This window comes from Musa acuminata, chromosome BXJ3-10, assembly GCF_036884655.1.
Source record: "Musa acuminata AAA Group cultivar baxijiao chromosome BXJ3-10, Cavendish_Baxijiao_AAA, whole genome shotgun sequence".
Classification (NCBI taxonomy): domain Eukaryota; kingdom Viridiplantae; phylum Streptophyta; class Magnoliopsida; order Zingiberales; family Musaceae; genus Musa; species Musa acuminata.
In genome coordinates, this window is record NC_088358.1 from 29,089,390 (window position 1) to 29,112,500 (window position 23,111).

General features: G+C 38.9%; 4 protein-coding genes across 8 annotated transcripts; 2 read left to right on the top strand and 2 right to left on the bottom strand.

Moving 5' to 3' along the window:
• Window positions 1-1,380: 1,380 nt before the first annotated feature.
• Window positions 1,381-5,395, top strand: LOC135650752 (MADS-box protein JOINTLESS-like). Of its 5 annotated transcripts, none has more exons than XM_065170320.1 (9): window positions 1,382-1,660; window positions 1,831-2,051; window positions 3,278-3,356; window positions 4,032-4,093; window positions 4,174-4,273; window positions 4,347-4,388; window positions 4,708-4,749; window positions 4,831-4,985; window positions 5,160-5,395. In XM_065170320.1, the coding sequence occupies exons 2-9, from the start codon at window positions 1,870-1,872 to the stop codon at window positions 5,182-5,184; spliced, it is 687 nt and encodes a 228-aa protein (XP_065026392.1). In that variant the 5' UTR covers window positions 1,382-1,660; window positions 1,831-1,869; the 3' UTR covers window positions 5,185-5,395. The 5 variants fall into 5 exon arrangements, with proteins under 5 accessions (XP_065026393.1, XP_065026394.1, XP_065026392.1 ...); XM_065170318.1 differs by having other exon boundaries at window positions 1,383-1,660; window positions 1,802-2,051; XM_065170321.1 differs by lacking the exon at window positions 5,160-5,395 and having other exon boundaries at window positions 1,381-1,660; window positions 1,802-2,051; window positions 4,817-4,955.
• Window positions 5,396-5,831: 436 nt separating this feature from the next.
• Window positions 5,832-11,223, top strand: LOC103968672 (zinc finger CCCH domain-containing protein 62). Its single transcript, XM_009381964.3, has 9 exons — window positions 5,832-6,146; window positions 6,253-6,335; window positions 6,961-7,078; window positions 7,702-7,763; window positions 7,846-7,897; window positions 8,002-8,107; window positions 8,189-8,287; window positions 8,723-8,828; window positions 9,855-11,223. The coding sequence occupies exons 1-9, from the start codon at window positions 5,929-5,931 to the stop codon at window positions 10,463-10,465; spliced, it is 1,455 nt and encodes a 484-aa protein (XP_009380239.2). The 5' UTR covers window positions 5,832-5,928; the 3' UTR covers window positions 10,466-11,223.
• A 770-nt stretch (window positions 11,224-11,993) lies between these two features.
• On the bottom strand, window positions 11,994-12,695 carry LOC135651451 (uncharacterized). The gene has a single exon (XM_065171523.1). It carries the CDS (start codon window positions 12,693-12,695, stop codon window positions 11,994-11,996), a length of 702 nt encoding a protein of 233 aa, XP_065027595.1.
• A 1,386-nt stretch (window positions 12,696-14,081) lies between these two features.
• Window positions 14,082-21,852, bottom strand: LOC103968674 (polyadenylate-binding protein RBP47). Its single transcript, XM_009381967.3, has 6 exons — window positions 21,430-21,852; window positions 18,953-19,406; window positions 15,515-15,582; window positions 15,304-15,434; window positions 15,102-15,198; window positions 14,082-14,450 (listed from the first exon to the last, which is right to left on the bottom strand). Exons 1-6 carry the CDS (start codon window positions 21,742-21,744, stop codon window positions 14,301-14,303), a joined length of 1,215 nt encoding a protein of 404 aa, XP_009380242.2. The 5' UTR covers window positions 21,745-21,852; the 3' UTR covers window positions 14,082-14,300.
• Between the last annotated feature and the right edge of the window lie 1,259 nt (window positions 21,853-23,111).

Sequence of the window (23,111 nt, forward strand, 5' to 3'; positions counted from 1 at the left end):
CGTTCGCAATAGATGAGTCGAGTAAATTATTATGAAGTTAATAATTCACTAAGTCAGAAAGAGTTATAACAGGTATGACTCACGACCAACTCGATATTTTGCTTAGAGGGTAATACACATATGATATGTGTTGCGACGAGTAGAGGTTCAGATATAAGATATCCGTCGAAACCCCTATCTTATTGGATATCTAATAATCCATTGAATTATTGATTCTTATGGATGATATCGAATAAGACCAATAAGAAATTATTGGATAAAAATTCAAATGATTGAATATTTGATAGAGATCTAATATCTAATAGGATAAGATACATTAGTATTTTATGTTTTTTCGCAACGTCGCCCTTATATTTTTCTACACATAGCCCATTTTCTTTAATGCAATCAAAAGCCTCTTCAGTGCTACAGGAACAAAACAGAGTTACCTCCTCTAACCTTTGATACACTGCTGCTGCAACATCGGCCACCGACGTGTGCTGGCAGTCATCTTCCACCTAAGAATCAAAGCTAAGGGTCACTGAGGTGAGCACACAAACTCTACGAGGTTGGCAAATGATGCAAGGAGGAGAAAGGAGGTGGAGTCCGGCGTACCTTGAGACCGAAGAAGTACATGATCTGGTCGACGGAGGTGACGTTAAGGTGCAACGGCAGGAGCGGCGAGCTCTGCACCCCGGCCACTAGCTTGAGCAGCTGTATCATTAGCACCACGATGTTTGCGGTGTTTGCTTCGTCTTTGATCTCCTTAGTGTTTCGGAAGATATTATCATGGTCAATTATGCCACTACCGTTTCCGACGGATGGATCGAAATATGGTGGTGCTTGTGGTGGCACCCTCATCGGAGTGATGGACACGTTAGCGTCGACACCTTCATTGATAGACTCGGACGCCACAGCGGACGTAGCGGCAGCGGCGTTGACGGGGTGATCGTCATCGCAGAAGCAGCTGTCCTATTGTCGTTATCTATTAATTTGTGTCAATCCAACGTATGATTTAATGTGTCTTCATAATTACGAGATGTAGTTATGAAGGTGAAGTACAGGTGTAATTAGCCCTAAGGAATATTGGAACCAACACGCTCACACATTATAAGAGGGGACCGGAAGCGAAGGTGGCCGTCCTCCTCAAGAATTCACCTCCCCCACACACAAACTTCTCTTTACTACAGCAGTAACACTTGTTCGAGGCAAAGAATCGATCGATCCCCATCGTCGAATCTGAGGTCGACGGGTGTGATGTCGCCCTACAAGATCTGCATGGCGCATAATATTCTACTTCGATCCGTCCAAACTCTGACACACTGAAACCAGCCATCATCAATGCCCGTCTCAAATGAGGGTTTTAACAACTAGCATTAAATCGAACACTTACTTGTAATCCTGTGAGAGGCAGAAGTTAGTCCATAAGAGAGAGAGAGTGTGCGAAAGAGACAGGAAGAGAGGCCTGCGACTGGCCTTGACGGTGACCCCTGAGTGGGTCTTCGACATGGCGAGATACCACCGCAGCAAGGGCCGCTGTCTCCTCCCCTTTTTCTGCAGCCTCTCATTTTCCCTCAACCTATTGGTCAGTGGTCTCTGAAACTCCCACCGACGGACCCAATCGGAGCTGCGAGGACGAGGGAGGAAATCCAGCTCTCATCCCTCGTCGAACTTGAGATTGGTGAGTTCCCCCTCTTCCTTTTCCTTCTTCTTTTGTTATTGTCTTTTTCTCCCTGTTAGGGTTTCTTGTAGGGCTTCACTTAATTTGGAAACAGATGCAATGTCTTTTTCTTTCCATATTGACGTACTTTTTTGGATCGAGGTGATCCTCGGTTCACCATCTCGCTGTAGGAGGAGGAGGAGGAGGCGAGGAGGTGAGATCGGAGAGGGATGGCGAGGGAGAAGATACAGATAAAGAAGATCAGCAACGCGACGGCGAGGCAGGTCACGTTCTCGAAGCGTCGAAGGGGGTTGTTCAAGAAGGCGGAGGAGCTATCGATCCTGTGCGATGCGGAGGTAGCGCTCATCGTCTTCTCCTCCACAGGCAAGCTATTTGAGTTCTCCAGCTCCAGGTACTGCGCTTCGACCTATGTATCGTTCATGGTCCTGTTTAGGGTTTCAACATTTACCTCTCCCTCCATATCCTCCTCTTCAACCATTAGCTTCGACTTCACCTCGAGAAGAGAGATTAAAAAGGGGTTTCTCTTATATTTAGCTGGTTCTGTGTCCCTTTTATGTTCTTGATATATAAATATGTATATATATACGTATATACCTTAGCCAAGTTAATGTGCATGATGTAGTTCAGGAGAATCTACCACTTGATTATAAGACATTTATATATTGAAAGATGCCACTTGATCAGACTGAGAGAGTCCGTCATGAAACTAGTGAAGAATATGGTAAGTTTAGGAGAGAAACCTGTGTGTATTGCATGAACAGCAAGCTCTTCACAACCCTGCAGTATTTTCTGCTCTGGTAGCTTACATGACACACTAGTGTGAATCTGTAGGATGTTGTCATAGGATGATCGAAGTAGAGAAACAATGATTTTTAGTAGGATAAGCTTGATTTCAACTGAGAGAACTCATCTGACAAAGAAAAATGGAAGCATGAACCTCTTAGTGCAGGCCATCAAGGAAAGCAATACCAACTGTGGAACATTGTTTTGGATTGTATGAAAGAACAAGATAGTTAGAATCAGGTTAACCATATATGCATTTTCAAAGCAATATAGATCATCACATGGTTCCTTTGCTCACGAAGTGTAGTCTTTAAGACAGAGATACTGGTCGTTTATCTTATGGAACACATCTTGAGAATATATGCATGATCATCTCCTTAATTTGATATCAGGAATTGGCTAATTTGCTCAACAACATCAAGAAATCACACATCCAGTAGAAGTTTCATTCTGGAGTTTAATGTTGATGAACTATATAATTATGATCAACCAATTCAGTTTACTAAAATTAATTTTGCTGCCATATTACCCCAAAGATCTGGTCAAAGACCGATCTTTACAAACTCTAGGAAGATCTATGTATGTACTGAAGAATCAACAAATAGCGATTAGGATCAAAGCATATATGCCCGGATTCTTCGTAGTGGCATGGCATGTAGTACGTGATATGCTCACGCTACCTGCATGTTGTTGCATTACGTACTAGCTTGGCACATGCACGCATGCAGCACCTTAAGTAATTGCCATCTTCCTTCTTCATGATAAGATTGTTACTACAAAGGATTTCATAATCGTTTAACATTTGGTTCCCTAATAGCTTTTTCTTGTTTGAAGCATGAAGGAAATACTCGAAAAGCATACCACACACTCGAAGAATTTGGAGAAAGCAGAAGCACCATTGATAGACTTAAACGTAAGACTCTTATCTGATAGTATCCTCTACCAATATATTTAGTCTAAGCAGATGTAGTCTGATAATTAGTCGACCATCTCAGATACAATCATGTTAAGGCTGTTATACTTGTGATGTTATCTTGGCTTCCAAGTATTCAGCTGATGCCATGCATGCTTATAGCTACTGGAAGGACTTATCTTGGCTTCGAAGTATTCAGCTGATGCCATGCATGCATATAGCTACTGGAAGGAGGGATGCCAAAGCAATCACTGCATGCGCATTTTGATGGAAACTATGTAGCATATTATTTGCATTAATCTTGTTGTTTCCTAGACATCACCTCCTCGTAACACAAGAGTGTGTAAGTTACTATATCAAGAACAATCAAGTTATTTTCTTCTTGATTTTGGGCTTGTCTTGTAGCTGTGGGGAAAGAGGAGTTAGCATTGCCTGCTAGAAAAGTTTATGCTTGGTTCGATGATATGTATGAGACAATAAGAAATCATCTGTGAATGTATTGACTTAGATTTAGATGAATGTATTAAGCTAATTTACTTTCGAGTTTGTTTCCTTTTTGCTATTGACTCTGTGTTGATTATAAAGCCAATTGCTGGATTGCATGCTGTGTGAAATAGTTGCAGATTATATCTAAAGCAGCAAACTAATCATCAGCATCTTGTTGTTCTATTGCAGTTAGATGATAGCAACTATACAAGCCTGAGCAATCAAATTGCAGATGCAAGCCTTCAATTAAGGTCTCTTTATATGCAAAAATATTTATGTATACATATGCATGCATGTAGGTTTTGCTGACTGAAAACATGCTGTGATGCAGGCAGATGAGAGGAGAAGAGCTTCAAGGGTTGACGATCCACGAGCTGCTGCAGCTGGAGAAAACCCTCGAAGAGGGATTAAGAAAGGTCCTGGAAACAAAGGTAGAACATTACATCTGAACTCCTTTGTGATAATTTCAAGTGTTGTTTACCAGTTGCATATTTCATTTTTCAGGGTCAACATATCATGGAGCAGATCAATGATCTTCAAGAAAAGGTGGCCTTACTGTTTCCCGCAGTACTTTTGTTGGCTGATATCATGTTCTTATAAAAAGAGGAAAATCATGCATTATCATGTGAGTGAACTCAAACGAATTAGCAAACCATCGATATATTTCAAGTACTACTATATCAGATAATGGTCATGTACATGATGAAGAGATTTCCTCAAGAAAAAGGAAAAAGAATGATGAACAGATGTATCTATGTCAGCTCATTTCCTTATAACCACTCTCTCTCTCTCTCTCTCTCTCTCTCTGTCTCTGTGTAAGTTATTGGTTTACCTCCTTGATAATGCTTTCTTGTTTCACAACCAGGGGAAGAAGCTGATGGAAGACAATGAGAGACTGAGGAAGCAAGTAAAGCCTTCTACTCGTCACTAATTAATCTCCTCTTTCAGCTTCAGTTCTTACTTTGCTCAAACAGCTTATGGAAAGCAGGTAGTAATGATGGCCAGGGAGGAGAAACAGCTCGTGACTGAATCAGAAAACATCACATATGAAGATGGGCAGTCGTCTGAATCAGTTTCTAATGCTCTGCAGTTAAGAATGCCTCGGGATCCTGATGATAACTCTCACACTACACTGCAACTAGGGTACTATTCAACTTCTCTTCTCTCTTGGTCTGTTTGTATTGAATATTTTGAGGAGGTATTGCTGTTCTACAATCAACTTATCAAAAGCTAGCTTGTGCACTGAAGTATTCTTTACCTGCATGCATCGCTGAAACTTCAAGAGATGCTTAATGCGATTGTGCTGGTTTTGTGCAGGTTGCCAGTGTCAAAGTGGGTGTGACCGTGAGAGTTCTCTGGACATAGAGCTGCAGGATTATAGTTGTCGTGGATATATGCACTCCTATATGATGAATGAGTATATAACATAACGTTTCCTGCTAACTACGGTGTGGTAAACAACTCCTAAAAGTTTATGAGCAGTCTCTTGTGTGATTGATGACATCACTGAGCATTCAATAATCTTAGTTGGCTTTGATGTTTCCATACCAAAATCTTCTGTAATACGTCGTGCTTTTAAGGTTTTTGCGTTGATAATGTTGTAACTTAGAATATTCTAATTTTGTTTTTCACTTGCTTGGTCAAACATTTATGAAATTAGTCAAGAATTTTGTATACACACACCAAATAAGTTTATTTTCACTTGCTTGGTCAAACATACAGTCAAACATTCACGAAATTAGATGACAACGATATATATATATATATATATATATATATATATATATATATATATATATATATATATATATATATATATATATATATATATGACCCAAATTAGTAGACTGATGCGAGGAAAGTAATTATTAGCTACCATTGATAAGGTGGAGCCCACCTGCGGGGTCAGCCCTGGGACAGTCACAAGCCAGGTTGGGGCCGATGGTAAGATACGTAGGGAAAGTAGGGCAGAATAGTCCGTAGCGGCAATGTTAAAGCATCGCGGAATCATTCCTCTTTCGATCTTCTTCCTCTCTTTGACGGTTCAATCGCCGTTCACTCGTTCTTCCCAAGGAAGGAACGAAGGATGCCGCCTCGCAAGGGAAAGCGCGTCGTCATCTCCGTCTCCTCGTCTTCCGATTCCGATCGAGAAGCGTCGTCCGATTTCGATCGAGGAGAAGACGATGATGACTCCGATGACGAAGATTATGTCAATGACGACCTTGACGATGTAGAAGACGAGGAGGACGGTGAAGAGGATGACGAAGAAGGAGAATCTGAAGTCGGGGAGGAAGAATCTATAAGGTCTTCTCGCCTCCCTTTTGGTTTCGATTCAATCTCCTATCATTCTGCGCTTAGCTTGTCTCGTTTTGTTTACGACGTCTATCTCTGTTTTTGATGGAGATGATAGCAACGAGGCCGATGAGGGGGATTCGGTGGACAAAAGATCGACAGATGAAGAACGATGTAACAAAGTCATCGATCTCTTAAAAAGTACATCTTCTTCGTAGATGCATATAATACCACAAAAAATTGTGAGGTTTTGATCTGATACTTGTGGAGTTGGTTGGACATCTAGATTTTGGTTAGGAGACTTTTAGGTACTTCTTTAAAGCAAATTTATTTCATTGTTGGTTCGACGTGTAGTTGGAAGTTTCCAAGAAGTGCATATGTGATCATATTTACTAAGATTTTGTCAGTCCAGGGGTAATAAATTATGTACATATATTTCTAATGAAATGCTGCATTGATTTTATTATCTAATAATAGACAATGCTCTCATTTTTTAAACTTATATACCTTAAATTTCATGTTGCGTTAGAGATAGTGTCTTAAGATGATGCATTCTTGCATTTATCATCTACTCTTTAGGTCCAGGTGCTTCAATTGTCTATTTTAAATTTACAATTCGTGAGTCACTAGGATTGGTTTATCTACTTAAGCTTATTTCATTGTTGTAGGTCTAGAATTTTCTAAAGTCTCTTGTTATGCTTCATGCACCTTGTTGTGTTTTTCATGTATGTTTCTAAAGTATAAGAATCAAAATTTCCTGATAGTATAAAACAAAGCAGATGAGAAATTGATGAATCATTGTATGTCATGATTCTTTTTTCATCAGGAAAAGGAAGTTTAGATACTTTGAAATTGGAAGACTGTAAATCCTATTTGAGGAAGCATGGACTCCGGTTAAGTGGGACCAGATCTACCTGCATCAAGAGAATTTTAGAGCACTATAGGTCAGTCACATTTTCTGCTTCAAACTAGAGTCTAGTTACTAGACAACTAGTTTTTGAAAGCGTTTCTATTTTGGTTGTTTATTATTATTTTTTCATATTCTCTCTACTATGTGCTTATGCTTTTCTATTGCTTTCTCCTTGTTATTCTGTTAGGAAATGAACCTGCCAAAACTGATTGTTTGGATCTATACCCCATTGGTCTAATTTGACCAATGCTACAGAATATCATTGCTGAAATGTGATCCTTACATACATTATGATGCCCTGTGGACAACCAATTAACAAGGGCTCTTTGATAATGCTCTAGTATAGTTTAAATCATTTTTGTGGCTATAAGCTTGCACTTAAACTATTTGGTTTCGCTGCAAGTTATGCTATAATGAAATGATGAATTATGTTCCAGAGAAAGCTTCTCTAAGTCTAACTAAATTAAGCCTTCTGCCAAAGAAAGTTCTGATGACTTCCTGGATCTTTAATGAATCATTTGTTTTTAGTTGCACGAATATGTCAGTCATTTTTTTCAGACGTAAATTTCTTTCTTTTGACTGGAAGGATGACAAAAGAAATGCCTGTCCATTTTTAGGTTTAAAATTGATATTTCTAATGTGGTTTTATTCAGTCAGGCTAAAAGATGGAAATGGTGAAAAACTATATCCAAGATCTTCCTTTGTTATAAACTGCACAGGTAGATAACTGATGCACTGGTTCATTTTGAACACAATTATTGATGCAAAAATCATGTTGAAGGTTTTTCATTTGTTTGGCAGGGGATGTATGTAAAGGTGATGTTGTTCTGTTCAGACAGAGGGTTTATGATAAGTATGTGTTTGGGGACTCCTGTTTCTTCTTGTACACTTTCTTTCAGAAACTTTCCTCTTCTGCTCCTTTTTTTTAAGAATGTCAATTTCCTAGTTGTTAAACAGGTTTGACAAAGTATCAAGGACTGCGAATATTATAGGAAAGCGGATAATTGCAGGAAGAGTTGTCAAGGAAAGTTATGGTGCAGCGAAACAGCAACACACTTTTACTGTAAGAACAAGATCACTAGTCCTGAAACTCTGTAACCAATAGTTTTTTTTCTCTCTCAATTGTTGTTTCGGTTTTGCAAAGGTTGAAGTAGTATGGTGCAAAGGTAAAAATGCTCTACCTCCCTTATTTCCTTTGCTTGTGAAGGGACGGAACCTCTACAGGCTAAAGACCTTCCGCCAGGTATTTGGTTTCTTTTTGTTAGGAAGGTTACTCTAACACTAGCATATTACAATTTTTATTATAACCTTAGCTTACTCTAAGGTTATTCTTCCAAATTTTGCATTATCACACTATATAGAAATAGAAAAGAGCTGGAATAGAACAATTTTGATGTTCCACCTGAAAATTCTCCAATGTATTGTGAAGTTGATTATCCATCAAGAGAAAAACTGATCAGCAGGCATATAATTGGAAGATAAATAAAAGATCAAATTTAACCCTTCTATTCCCTTTTTTCAAATCTATCAAGCCCTTCTGATGTTTTTGATATTCTTGACACTACCCTTAGTTTAATTGATATATTTGTCCATAAACTGCACTCAATTAGTGTTTATGAAATGCATGCGCTGAATTCTGTTAAGTATAAAATAGTTCGACAATTTATGTCTGGTATAGCGTTGGAGCAATGAAATAGAGAGATCAAAGGTTCTTGCGGAAAAGCATCAAAGGGGAGCAGCAGCAAGGCGCATCAGAGAACTTTCGAAAGCTAAGTCTGGAAAAGGTGGTAATCATTGTCCTTACTCCCTGAGAACTAAACTTTTGGCATTTATATTTTTGTCTCAGTAAGTTCTTGATTAAATGATTTCATATCTATCTGCATAAGATGTCTATGACATTGATCTGTGGGTATTTGATCGTTGCTTACTGTTCCCTTCCCTGCAATTCCTTTTTCTGCTCTTTGGTTTTCTTTCAGCCTTCCTCATTCTTGTGGGAATGTTCAATGGACACATTTTTTGTCAAGTGAATAATTTTATGCTTCTTATGACCTGCTTATATTCAGTTGAACCAGAGTAGCAATATTGATAATATGGTAGTTCTCGAACTTAGAAACATTTTTTCCTATGTATATAACATTTTCCGTATATAGCATGTTGTCATCTATCAAAATTTGAAATGCATAAGGATCCTTGATTAAACAAATTATGATCTTATACACTGGTTCCATGATGCTTGGGTGATAGATGGATTGCCATTATAAGTAACAGAATAAGTTCACACAAGCTCATACAACAAAATAAGCAACTTCTAAGGTTTATGCAAGAATCTAAACTATTGAAACGGAGTTTGAAAATCATAAGGATATAGCTTTGCCCGAATGCTGTATATATACTGGGCTGTCTGCTGCATGAGGCTTCTGCCAAATGAGGTCTAGGGAGGTAAATGTAGGTGTATCATCCTGTAGTCAATCATGTTAATTTTGTGAGTGGAATCTTGATACCTTTGTCATGAATGAGCAACATTACTGCAATGCTCACAAATAATATTATTATAGGTTCCCATTTTAAGTCCCCAGTCTTTTCACAGATATGCCATTTAGACATGGAGCAATCACTTATGCAAACCTTTTTTTAAGTTTCAAACATCCAAACTATTTGTGCCTAGAGTTTGCAGCAGGAGCGATTGAGACATGCACTGATAAAAGTTTTGGATATCTTGACTTGAAAAATTACCAAGTTACCCTTATCAGTTGGAAGCTATCATCTTTAGTTTGATGTATAATGCATACTCTAATTGATGTTCAACCCAGGTTCCAAGTGCCAGCAAAGTTCTTCTGATGCTAGGCCACATTCGAAGGAAAGAAGGATGGAAGATTCTAAACATGGTTCCGAAACAAAGAAACAGAAAGTTCCTTGTGCCTCTGCACCATTTAATGTTCATACAAGTATGAAGGCTACCATGACAAGAAATGTCAGTTCACAAAAAATTTCTAGTGCCAATGCTCCATTCAGTGCTCACGAAAATATTCAGGCCACCATGACAAGAAATATTGAGTCATCATATACTGCTCCAAGACATGCAAGTTATCATGAAAGCAGAATTCATCATCAACGCCTTATCCTTGAGAGGAACCCCTTCTACAATCATCACAATATGCTGATGGAATTACATCATAGCACAGCACCACCGCAGACAAGGTGGAATTTTCATCCGGCATACAATCCAAATTATTCTATGGATGTGACTGGAGTTGCACATCATCATGCATTGAACATGGAACACACTTTTTGCCATCCTTGTGCCAGTGCTACTCCTAATGTTGGTCCACGGACTGCGAGGCAGCAATGGCGACAGTCAGATTATGATCCTGGCCCCCCATTACCTCCAGGTATGCAATTCCATAGATATAGGAGGCCTTGACATTTACTGAAAGCAGTTCTGGTTTTGTGGAAGGTAAAGGTTGCCTGTTCAGATGATTGATGTATTGACAGTTCAATACTCACTTGGCTGAAAGTACATATTTACAAGCAAGAGTACAAGTTCCATTTTGATGGTTCTTATAGTACCACAATCCAAATTGAAGACAGTAGGAAGATTTCAATGTTCACAAAAGTCTGTTCGAAGTCTTGGTCAGCTCATGAACATTTGTGTTGGATATCGTCCAGCAGCAAAATTATGTGTCAATACTTCCCATTGCCTCGAAGAAAGAAGCAGCATTTGGTCTTCAATTGAAGAACAGCAGAAGTTTATCATCTTTTATATCCAAAGGCCAAAAACAAAAAGACAGTATGTCTGTTTTGATGGTTGAGATGGATGGTGTGTCTGAAATGCAATTTCTCTTATCTTGTGAAATCTGGGATTGCTTCAAACTATATAAAAATACTATTGGCAGTTATTGGAAACCAGATAGATGAGGTTGGAAATAAAACAAATAGAAAAAAACAAAGTTTATGGTCGCAGCTTCAAAATGTTGCCATCCAAGCAACTTGATATATGTTTGCTCCATGTTGATACTCTTGTCAACCAAGCCTCCCTAAAGGTTACTCTGAAACTTTAGTAGTGTAGGTCATGGTCTTATTTCTATCATGAACAGGAGACTATGCTTGACAATTTACTGGATGACTGTCAGGTTGCTGATGATGAATTATGAATGCTTAATGTCTACTTTTCTGTGTTGAGATGCGCAGATGTTCTCGGCAATAATGTATCTTACTTGGTGTATGTTTCATCTAAAAGTTGATATCTTGTGACAAAGACAAATATATTTGAAGTTGCAGCTGATGGTGAAGGAGAGATGGCATGAGGATGTGATCTGGGTGTAATCCAACTAGCATTAGTATGTTCGGGAACCTACTCATCACCAGAAGAAGACGAGGCCGGAATGGAGATCAAAGTGGTGATTGTTTGGTACAAGAATAGCACAGGGTTGGTGATGCCTGCATCCCATGTCAATGCCTATCTCTGCAATCAAACGTCTAAGGTTGACAATGTAGTCACGGTGTTGAATTATATATGGCTGGAGATCGTTCACTCGAGCAGAATGTGTTAAAGCAAGAACTCAAGTGGGTAGGCACAGGAGATCCAAGTCTATAATCTCTCTCTAAGAGTCTCTGTCTCAGCTACATCGGACGACCGTAGGAAGGAGAATCGCATCAAAGTTTCATCCACGATGACCGAATGGTGCTTTGGAAACCCAAGTAATACGAGGATACAGAAAACATCACCTCATCACAGAACCAGAGAACAAAGAACACAAGTACTTATCATGCTTTTTATCCTATGCATGAAAACAAACGACATCGTCGGTAATACATGTTTTATCATTTATGAGACGAGGAGGAGCCACCGAACCCCTTTTGGATGCTGTGGATGGCCGGGTTGAAGCGGAGGTAACCAAACAGGCCATCGTGTTGGTAAGGCAGAGGTGTCTGCTTCTTCTTCTTCTTCTTCAACTCCTCGGATGCAGCGCGGTTTGGTGTGGATCTGCAGCTCCTCCTCCTCCTCCTACCGATCCGCTGTCATCGATCCGCTTAGAGGGAGGCAGCAGCACGGTGTAGCTGCGCAGGGGATCCTTGCTTCCTCTTCCCGTCGCCCGCCCTTCCGATGCGCTGCGGAAGAGGAACAGGTCCTTCAACTTCCACTTCTTGCTGCCGCCACTCTTCACCGAGGCGGAGGAAGAACTCGGGGACTTGCGCGAGTCGTCTTCCTCCTCTCCTCCTCTCCATGGAGAGAGGGACCTCGACCCTCTCCCGGCCTTGGAAGAAGCAGCAGAGAAGGTAGGAAGGAGAGCCCTCTCTCTCTCTCTCCTCAAGGCTGTTTCCATGGTCACAACAGGGGCTGCTGATGACGAACAACGAGACCGACGAGGTGGCAGCATCAGGGGGCGGATCATCCCCTCCTCGAAAAGCTCATCGGCAGTGGCGAGGGCCGGCGTCGGCTTCTCCCCCTCGGACCGCCCGCCAAAGCAGAAGGCGAAGTCCGACGCCTCGGCCGGGTAGACGACCGAAGCCCGCGATGGGCTGGTGGGTGCACTGGTGTAGCAGTAATAGCCGCAGTAGTCCAAGGGATGCTGGGGGCTCGGCGGTGCAGTCACGTAAGAGGAGAAGGGGTTAACATTGGCCGGCGCCATGGGCACGGGCACCACCTCCATCTGCCTTCCCTGCGTCTGCAAAGGCTGATAAGAAGGACTACGTTGCATGGGTTGGGGGGTGATGAAGATGAGCAGCAATGTGCAACCTTTTCTTGGGTCAAAAAGGGTGAGTTAAGCATGCCGATAGAGATGGCCGCATGGGGATGGTAAGTAAGCTGGTCTTAATTTTCCTTTGCCCTCAGGCTGTCACCATTCTTGATTTCTCATCACTAACATCATCATCTTCCCTGCAGAAAATGTTGAAGAAAGGAAACTGCCTGCGTTGGTTGGGCTTCCAGATTTAATCAAACCTTTGACTTTTGAAGGGTTCCATGAATTCAACAAGGTTACATCAGGTCCACCTTTTTCACACGTTGTACGTATGCATGTGTCACCTCATCAACCGCATTTGATTTGACCTATAAATATAGAAATTATAGTAGATATCTATAATAATAGAGAACACAGCATCAAAGATGAGCGAGCTATTGAGATGAAGGATTCAAGAAGAAAAAGAAGACATCTTTGAGGTGACTTTATGATTCAATAAGAAGAATGTCTTTGTTGGCTTTATGATGCGAAGAAGAAGAATATTTTTATTAAGATATTTATGTATTATTATAGTACGAGTGATATATCTCATGTTTTAATATACTTGTAAGTGTCATAATATATTATTTAATATATTAATTAAAAAAAAAAGAACATATCTTCAATAAGAAAGTGCAAAACTTTGGTGTGGGTGTTTGAACTTTGGGAGCCCAAGAAAAACTGTAGCAGAGAAGAGATTGATAATTGAAAGAAAGCGAAAGCATCTTTAGGTGCACCGAGAAGGAAGAAGGAAGCGGAGAGATAACTCATTTTTGTTGCGGCTTTGAAGTTTTCGAGAGCCCAAGAAAGGGTATACTAGAGGAAAGAGAAACGATACGAGAACACAACTCGAATAGTGAAGAACGAGGAGGAGAAAAATATTTCTGACTTAATTAAACAAATCGATTAGTATGACTCACTGAAATTAAGATAATATAAACTTAATTAAACACATACGGTGACAATGTTTCTGACTTAATTAAACAATCTCATGCTGGGATTGGTCCTCGTCACGAGTCATTACTCCGTATTCAGCTCAAAAAATGAAAGCCTCAAATCATCAAGCTATGACATAAATCAGTTTAGTACAATGCCAGCTAAAAGTTCCATAATCATTCAAAGATCGATATGGGTTTCAAGGTCTCCAAAAGTATCAAGCAGTAAGAGGAGGATAATAATCCACCAGGCAGTAATAATGGATTTCATGATTCCATTATTATTATTATTATTATATTTATATATATATATATATATATATATATATAGCTAACCATCCATTGTTCTGACAACAATGATCTTTATAAGATCATATCATCATATCCTAAAATTGATCGGCATCCATTTCCGCACAAATTAAGAGTTGAAATTTAGTCATAACTGGGACAAAATCTTAGACTCAGTAAGAACCAATAGTTCAAACTTAAGTTCATAAGTTTACACACATCACACAACAGGGTTTATGACTGGCTCACCGACCACCATCGACTGCTACAACTATGCTGCAAGATTGTCTTTTGGAATCAGCAACAAATGATCTTAGTTCACTTGCTGTTGGTTTCCATAAAAAGCATAAGCCCCATATGGTACCGCATACATGCCAGGGTAATGAGGAGGCAAACCATATCCATCATACATTTGTCCCCCATAGTACATGCCGTTCCACCGTTTGCCACGTTCGGCTCTTGACTGTCATCAGCAGCAAAAGAATCAACTTATTAGATTATATGGTGTATGATTAGTACCCATTTGTCGGAAGATAGAACTCAAACTTTTTTACACCATCTAGCTAATCAGACATGAACCCTCTCGGTAAATTTCTTGATTTGCACACCAACCTAAAGAATTTGATCAAGATATTACTGACATCAGTGATACATAGGGCAACGTGTAGCAGGAACCACCACTGGCATCAAAATGCTCCACCACCACACAGAATTTATCAACACATGAACCACAGTCAATATGTTTTCTCATTGACTCGGCCATTGCCATAACTATCAAGGTTTTACTTCCTGAGGTAAACCTGCATGAGGACTGACTCAATTGGGATAGTTTGATCCGGCACAGAACCAGTTTGACAGTAACACATGTATTATAGGTAGGCACCTCAGACACATGCAGGACTCAACTTGGCTAGCTCGATAAGAAACCAAGCCAGTTTGTCATGATTTCAGGAGCTAGACAGAGCCCTAACTTGACCTCAACAAATTAGATCTAAAAGTTAATGAATCCAGAAAGTTCTTCTTCACACTTAGAGGTGACTCCGCCTTGGTAAGAGTTTCTTTTGCAGGAAACAAGTATGACTATGCTTTAACTTTGAAGTTTAAATGTCAATACCTGTTTATTAGCAGGGTTGCGACCCCAGGATAGACGCACTGTTTGCTTGCCAATAACTGTACCATTTAATTGATTCATTGCTTCTTCAGCATTATTCCTGCATGGGTAAAGAAGAAAACATACCCACAGATCAGCTATCTTTTTGAACTGTGGCAGTCACTTCTGTATTCAATGTTCAGAAACAAATATTAGCAAGATGTACCTATGGATGAAAAGCACAAAACCACATTGTTTTCCAAATGGAATTTTAACGGAGGCAATCTCTCCATACTGTGAAAAAGCTTCTTTCAGATCATCTTCGCTGACATCTGGATCAAGCCCTCCAACAAATACCTTCAGCAGCAAATATATTGTTGAAAGGCAGTACAAATACACATTACCTCAACAGCATGCATGCACAAAAATCTCCTTACTGTTGTATTAGCAGAATCGACATCTGATTGTGAGCCAGCTGCAGGTGAACCATTTTGTCCAAAACCACCTAAAAGTATCCATGGTTAGGGTTTCAAGGGTATGTGAGATTGAGAAACATTATTGATACCAATCCGAGACAGAGATTGAATCAGGAATGAAGTCAACCAATCAAAATTAGGTCTAGGGTTGAGTATGGGAATTTTATTGTTAGCTACTGTTTTTTCTTGCTTAGAATTTTATCTGATTTCAAAATTATTCTACTGTGTTGTCACAAGGAAACAGAAGTAATTAATATCAAGTTCTTGTTGAATTTGACCAGGATTCCAAGTTGGTGGAATCAAAATGGTCATATAAAACATTTCAATAGGAAACATGACTGACTTAAATGGAGGCTCAGTTGCCACAAGGTTTCCATATTTAATTATGTAAGATCCTAAATAGAATAAACAAAAGTTTGGTCTATACTCAACTTTATATATACAGGAAAGATTACTCAAAAGTGGCAGATTTTTCCTTCTTGTTCCATGCTGCCCTCGTTTCTCCTATTTTTTTATCTCGAATCTCAAACCACAGTCAAGCTAGGCCAAACTTCATCACTTTCCTGAATGGATTTAATGAATTCAATCCAGCAGCGGAGTAACCAATTATTCCAAACTAAACCAGTCAAGACTGATTGGCTAACTAGTTTCTCTAGAACCAGAAAACTACATTTTGTTTTCAATTGATACAAAACCAGTGTGACTAACTTTATACTTTTGACAGACAAAGCCTTTGTTTTTATATCATGAAGCAAAATTCTATACCAAGAAGTTGCTTCTGTTTGTAGACATCAAAGGGACAATGAGAGGATTAACGATTTGAAGGGTATAACAAAATACTGTATTGGTTAACATTTTCTACATGGTTTATTCATTAATTTAGTTGTATTTTGTGATAGCCTACACAAAATTCCATCCGCAGGGAAGAATTGTTTTTTAATTGAAATGCTTTAAGAAATTAATATTTTCAAAGGAATCAATAAGGTGATTATGTACCTCAAATACATCTCCTTTGTACACAAAAGATACCTCCAAGTAAAATTTCCAAACATACTCACCGACAAATGTCAATGACAGGCCATAAAGTGTGTGATTACATTGACAGAGCCTACTTTTATGATATGACCTTGCATAATCTAAATCTGCTTTCCCTGTCGGCTGGTTAGGGCTGATTTAGGATCCTATCCATGATGAACATTCATCTTTCTATAATGGTCTAAGGTAAGGAATGACCATATGTGGAGAAAAAGGCCAATGAAAAACTAATGAAGTAAAAAATTTGTTACTAAAACACATCAAACGACTTGACATGTGGTAAGCAATTACAACGAAAAATTATAGCTACAACAATAGAGGAAAAAAGTTCACATAATAGATCTTCAACTAAATTATTCACCATTTCACGTTTCCCATTCCACGTATTACAGTCCATCAGTTACTAACAAGTGGGCTGTAAAAAGCATGACACAGTGGCCTATATTTCTGCAAATATGCAGGAAATATATGTGGAGAAGTGTAGAACTAGAGATTTCCATAAAGACAAGGATCTTGTCTGCATAAAAGGACAATACAACAGAAAGACACACCCATCGCATTCATATGATACTATACATATGCATGATTCTCCATATCTCTCTGTGTTTTATATACATGTCTATATGTGTCTGTTCACTTGAGATATACAAAAGCAGTACTGGTAGTCATTTCTAAAAATATTTAAAATTACAACAAAAGCTCTTGGTTTGTCACATTTAACTACAAGAAATATTAGACAAAATTAACCTCCTTAATATTATATTATACGCATGCTTACCTTTAGTTACTCGATGTTAGTAGAAGTTCTTATATGATGATCCACGATAGCATAAAAAACTATTTTGTTATAGTACCAAGGACCAACAAATTCAAACAAGCATACCACCAGAAAAGGTATCTCACTCTACAATTGAAATCCTCATGATACCCCCTCACCACCCATTACTTTGAACAATAAAAGAGAGATACAAACTGTGAACTCTATGGTCATCAATTTGACTGATAAATTTGGAGTGTAAGATAAATTTATGCTAAACAAAGGGTGGGAATAGGTCAGATCAGGCTAGCTCAAGCTCAAATAGTAAGACAACTGATCATTATTTCAGACTAAGAATTAGATAAAAACTAATATAAGTTTCAGCGTAAATAAAAGTTGTTTTACAAGTTGCTACAGCTAAGCTGACTAGAACCTTTAGACAGGTAAAGATCTCAAATTCAGACTAAAATTCTCAATTGGACTTCTTGAATACAGCAGTCAGCAGAAAGTGATACAAAAAAGGAAATAGGAAATGACAGAATAGAAACAAGTCATGATTGGAAATATGGAAATGATATAACAAAAGAATAGAACCTTTAGAGGGCAAAAAGGCAATGTAGAACCATTACCTTTGTCCAACAACTCAAGTGACCATCTTCGAAGCTTGCTGTTTCTTTCTATTTAAAATTTTATCAGCTGCCAGTTAGATTCCAATATACACCAGTACTAGCAAATGGATGAAAACCCTCTGTTCCAAAGTTCCAACATAACTCCTAATAAACCCAAACTTCAGTTCTGACATAAACACTTAAAAAGTCATCGTGATTACCAAGTTAACTTCCCATGGGTGCTACACATTTTTCTAGGTTTCCAATAACATTTTAAAGGACCTGACAGAAGACTATTCCATATTGAGGTAAAATTCTTTTACTATAATTGCCAACAATAGGGATCGGCATTTTTCTATCTCCGGTAATCCTGCCCATTCCTTCAACCGGTTGAGCATAGCTATAACTTAGCCACAAGCCCATCCTCTACAGAAAAAGAACATGCTACACAATAGAAGGGAAGGAAAATAGAATAACAAGAACATGGGGACACAGGATCTGGGTAACCAATAAACCATAGACAACAAATTTGGTACACAATCAAGTGAGACAAACGGAGAATACCCCAGAAAGAATTTAGAGGTCAAAGTTAGAGAATATTATGCTATGAAATCTTTTGATGCAGCATGGTTTGGGAATAGGACCACAGGAGAATGCCTTCTGCATCATGCATCATAAGAGCAAAATCCATGAAGCATATATGAATATTCAAGCATCTCAAGGCATGATCCATCGTTCTTAAACAATAGGTTGACAGACAAATATAGGATCTGAAGATTCTGAACTTTCTTTGTAGTAAAGAAAACTTCGTTAGCCATCAGGTGAAATTAAAAACAATAATTTTAGTTTAAGATGGTACATATAAAATAAAATATCTTCAGCTTTAAGACAATATCATGTCAGCACCAACTAAGAATTGACGAAGTTGTTAAGCAGCCTCATAAAAGAACAAATTTGAAAAAGATAAGCTAACAATGGCTAAACAAGATTTAGACATACCGTAAGACTTCCTAGGTGTAGCAAGGCCAATGCGCATAGGCCTAGTCGAACAATAAACACCGTTCATTTCAGTGATGGCAAGTTTTTTCTCACTCTCATCTCCAAATCTTACAAACCCATAACCTTTTGAGCGCCCAGTATTTGCATCAACGACAACTTTTGCACCTTTTACTGATGAGAACTTGGTAGCAAAAGTTTCATGCAAAATTGAATCAGTAACATCAGAAGCTAAATCACCTACAAAAATAGAATGATCAGAAGCAAGATCTGAACGCTTGTCGCCCATGCTAAATGATGCCCAATTTAACCGAAATGGCTGATCTGTGTTTGGCATCGGATGATTGCTGAAGTTCTGAAGTACTTTTTCAGCGGTTGCATGAGAATGAAACTCAACAAACCCGTAACCCTCCGATTGTCCCGTTTGCTTATTGCGAATAACCTTTATAGAGATAACCTGCATGGTAAGTTGTTATATCAGTACAAGGCAAGCCGCTACTCAAAAGAGTTTAGTGCCACTATATTATCTTCTTGTTCAAATGGAAAACTAAGAATGAGCTCATTCTTTAACTTTAGCAGGCTTATGACTGTCTGTTAGCCTAATGTCAATAAACCAGAATTGCAGAGAAAGAATACCTCAATGGACCCTGATAAGAAAGGTGAATCCTACTGGCTTTGGCTGATTCTAATTAATTTTCAGGGATATAAATAGAAAGAGAGGGGTTTAAGAATTTGGCAAGATTACACAGGAACATGGCCAACTTTCAGTCCAGACAAATGATCCAGATCAAACTGGCTGATCCTGTGATATTTGAGAAAAACACCTAGCCAACACACATCAAGCAAAACTTATGGAAGATTAGAGTAAAACTTGGTGCAAGGCAAGCCCAAGGATGGAAGGTTGGTTGCCAGGCCCATATCAGTTGACATCACAAAAGGACTCTATGCAAACAAGAAGCATATAGAACCTACAGGTTCCGTCATGCTATACATCGTGAACCAATGTTTGTTAAATTAAGTACCTTTTAGTAACTTGTAAAGGTAGATACTGGTTAGGCAACATGTTAAATTAAGACATCATGTGAAGGAAACAATAATTATCAGTCAATAAATGCTAGTTAGGCAACACATTAATTAAGTTCTCATGACACCAGCTGTTCATCAAAGTCCATTTAATTCCAAAAGAATGTTCCTAATTTAAAAACTAAACAAATCAAAAAGAGGTTTCTTGTCTCATGTAAAAATCACACATGCAGGAAAAAGAAAAAAATAACACACTGAAAATTGTCTTAAGCTTCTTTACTTACTGTCATGGTTGTTACTTATTGCATGTGAAAGGTAACCAGCTAGTGCATGTGACAAGTTTTAGTATTATTATTTGTAACTGATCCATAAGCTAAAAGGACTGGCTACAAATAAAGATTTAATTAGCCAAATATAAAAGTTGGAACTTGGGGTTTATTCCTTCCAATTTGAGCAAGCCTGAACAGGAAGAACTTGCTGTGTTCCTTACATAATAAAGGGGAAATAAAGGACATGTCTACCATGTTGCACATTGTTGCCTAACAAGAAGATGTCGTGCAAAGTGTACAATAATATTATCAATCAGCAAATATTAGTAAGATAACAAATTATCTAAGCTTTTACAATGTTACTTCATTATAAGAAATCGACTTTATTCTTTAATCATCTTACCCAATATGGCATAAAAATAGTAGTAGGAGGAATATCTCAAAACACTTTTCCTTAGTTATGCAGAAAGCATACTGATATAGTAAACAGTGAATTGCCTGAAGATTCTTCCATTAACTCTTCCTAACTCCTAATTTCTAAATACCAAAGACAACTAGCAAGCACACAAGCCAAGCTTGCCCTTTTTTTTTAATTACTATTTACATGCTTACCACAGGAGCCCTTTCCATGTTTATTATTAGTGCTGGTCAATTTCCTAAAATTGAACTTTCAGAAATCAAGGTGCATGACAATCCAACCTATATAATCATCCATAAACATCTGGAATTTCCACTAAACTCATAGCTATTTTAAGGATCTAACAGAACAAAAAAAAAACATTTTATGTTCACCAACAGATCCAGTCTTAAGAATCAAAAGATAGAAAGGTCTGCCAATTATAGATTATAAGTCCTCAAGAGACTAAACCTTTTCCAGAGTTGACATTTGTAAACAGATATAACAACAACTGAGACCAAATTCTTGCAATTGCATGTTTAAACTTAGAAATCTAACAGAATTTTTAAAGAACTATCACATCCCATGAAGATGTAAACTAAAAAGCACTTAGTTACATCATTTTGATTACGCACTTAATAAGCCTGAATATGTAGGTACTGCACCAAACTCCTGTAAGGCAGACAAAAGAGATCAGGAAGATCCAATTCCTTATAGCAATCAAAGAAAAGCAAAGGACTTCCTCCTCAAATAGAACGACAACATCTAACGGTGAAAGAATCAGGCCTGACCTCACCGGTGTGGCCGAAGCAGCTGTGGAGGTAGTTCTCGTCCATCCAGTACTGGAGATCCCCCACCCAGATCGTCCGCTTCTCGTCCTCTGCCGCAACCTCCCCGCCCTGCTGGTAGCGGATCGATTTCGACATGGGCGGCGGCGGAGGTGGAGGCGTCGGGGGCTGGTGGTAGGGCACGAAGGGGTGCCCGTATGGCGGCGGCGGTCCCATCATCGGGTGCTGCATCACCATCGGCGGCGCCGGGTACCGCACCGCCGCCCAAGGCTGCGGCGGAGGTGTGCGCCGCGGATCTACGCCTGCCGCCGGTTGCATCGTCGCCGCCGTTGCGAGGAGGTCGGCGAGCGAGGCGGAGCCGCAAAGAGACGGAGGCAATCGGTAGAGATAGAGAGAGACAGAAGAGAGAGAGAGTGAAAGAGAGATCTCGTGGGTTGCGATGAAGGGTTTAAATAGGGAGGCGGCTTCCATGAGCGGTTTGACATCGACCGTCAGATCTCGATGTCCGCGATCTAATCACCGTCGATTCGTTCTCGTGACTAGAGGGAGTCCCCAGCGCCGCGGTTTTGACCAGATCCGCGTTCATACCGGACTGCCACAAACGAACTCGGTGCCGGTTCGACATATAACGGCCGTGCCGGTTTAATTAATATTTACAGACACTAATGGGCCGGCCTGAAGTCCATGGGCTTTAGATTAATGGTCTGATACGTTACCCCTCGTTACATTATTTAAGATGTTGATCACAAAGTTGTTTGATAGATAACCTTCCAATATCTCAGATTTTATTAACTTATCAGTGCACCACTAAGCATCTAAAAGTACTTTAGAATGGATTTTTTTATTGTTTTGGGTAAGAAAGTGTGGGAGTGGAAGAATATATAGGAGGGCATGGCCCATATTATTTATTTCATAATGAGACTGATGTGGGATAAAGGAACATGAATTTATGACTCATCATTGGTTCAATTTTGTGATTTTTTTATTAATTGGATTTATTTGACAACTATAAAATTTCAGTTTCTCTGATTTTAACTTAAACATCAAATTTCTTTGAACAGAAAAATTAGGTTAGATTATCAAATATTGCATAGTGAACAACTTATTTTGCTTAGTCATTAATTCTTTTAGCAGGCTATTGTTTTTTGTTATGAATATATATACACAGAAGGCCCTTTAAGTGGCAAAATAATTTTAAATAACTATTCTAATTATATATTTTAAAACAATTAAATGTAACTTGTCCTTATTTATTCTTTTTACAAATAATATAACTTTTTTTTAAATAAAATAAATACCTTACATGAAAGTAAACATGGAGAAAGCCTGTTCAAACTCCCAAGAAGTAGGACAAATTTGCAGACAACCAAACACACAGTTGGATGTCTGTTAATCCTGCAGTCAAAAAGATCAACAAGCAAGAAAGTGAATCATTGCAACAGCAGCAGCAGTAACAACCACCAAAACCTTGTGACAATTCTTTCCATGGTGAAGGATAGGAATGCATAGATATGGGACCAGGAAGAAGATGACCTTGATATATAATAAATGGATCAGCAGTCCTAGAGTGAGTTCTTAGTCATCATCCTGCATCTCTTGTTGAAATAGGAAACCCTGAAACCTCATGGGGTACTGTAACCACCAACAAATCAAAAGCTTCCACCATCAGAGCATATATACTGAGA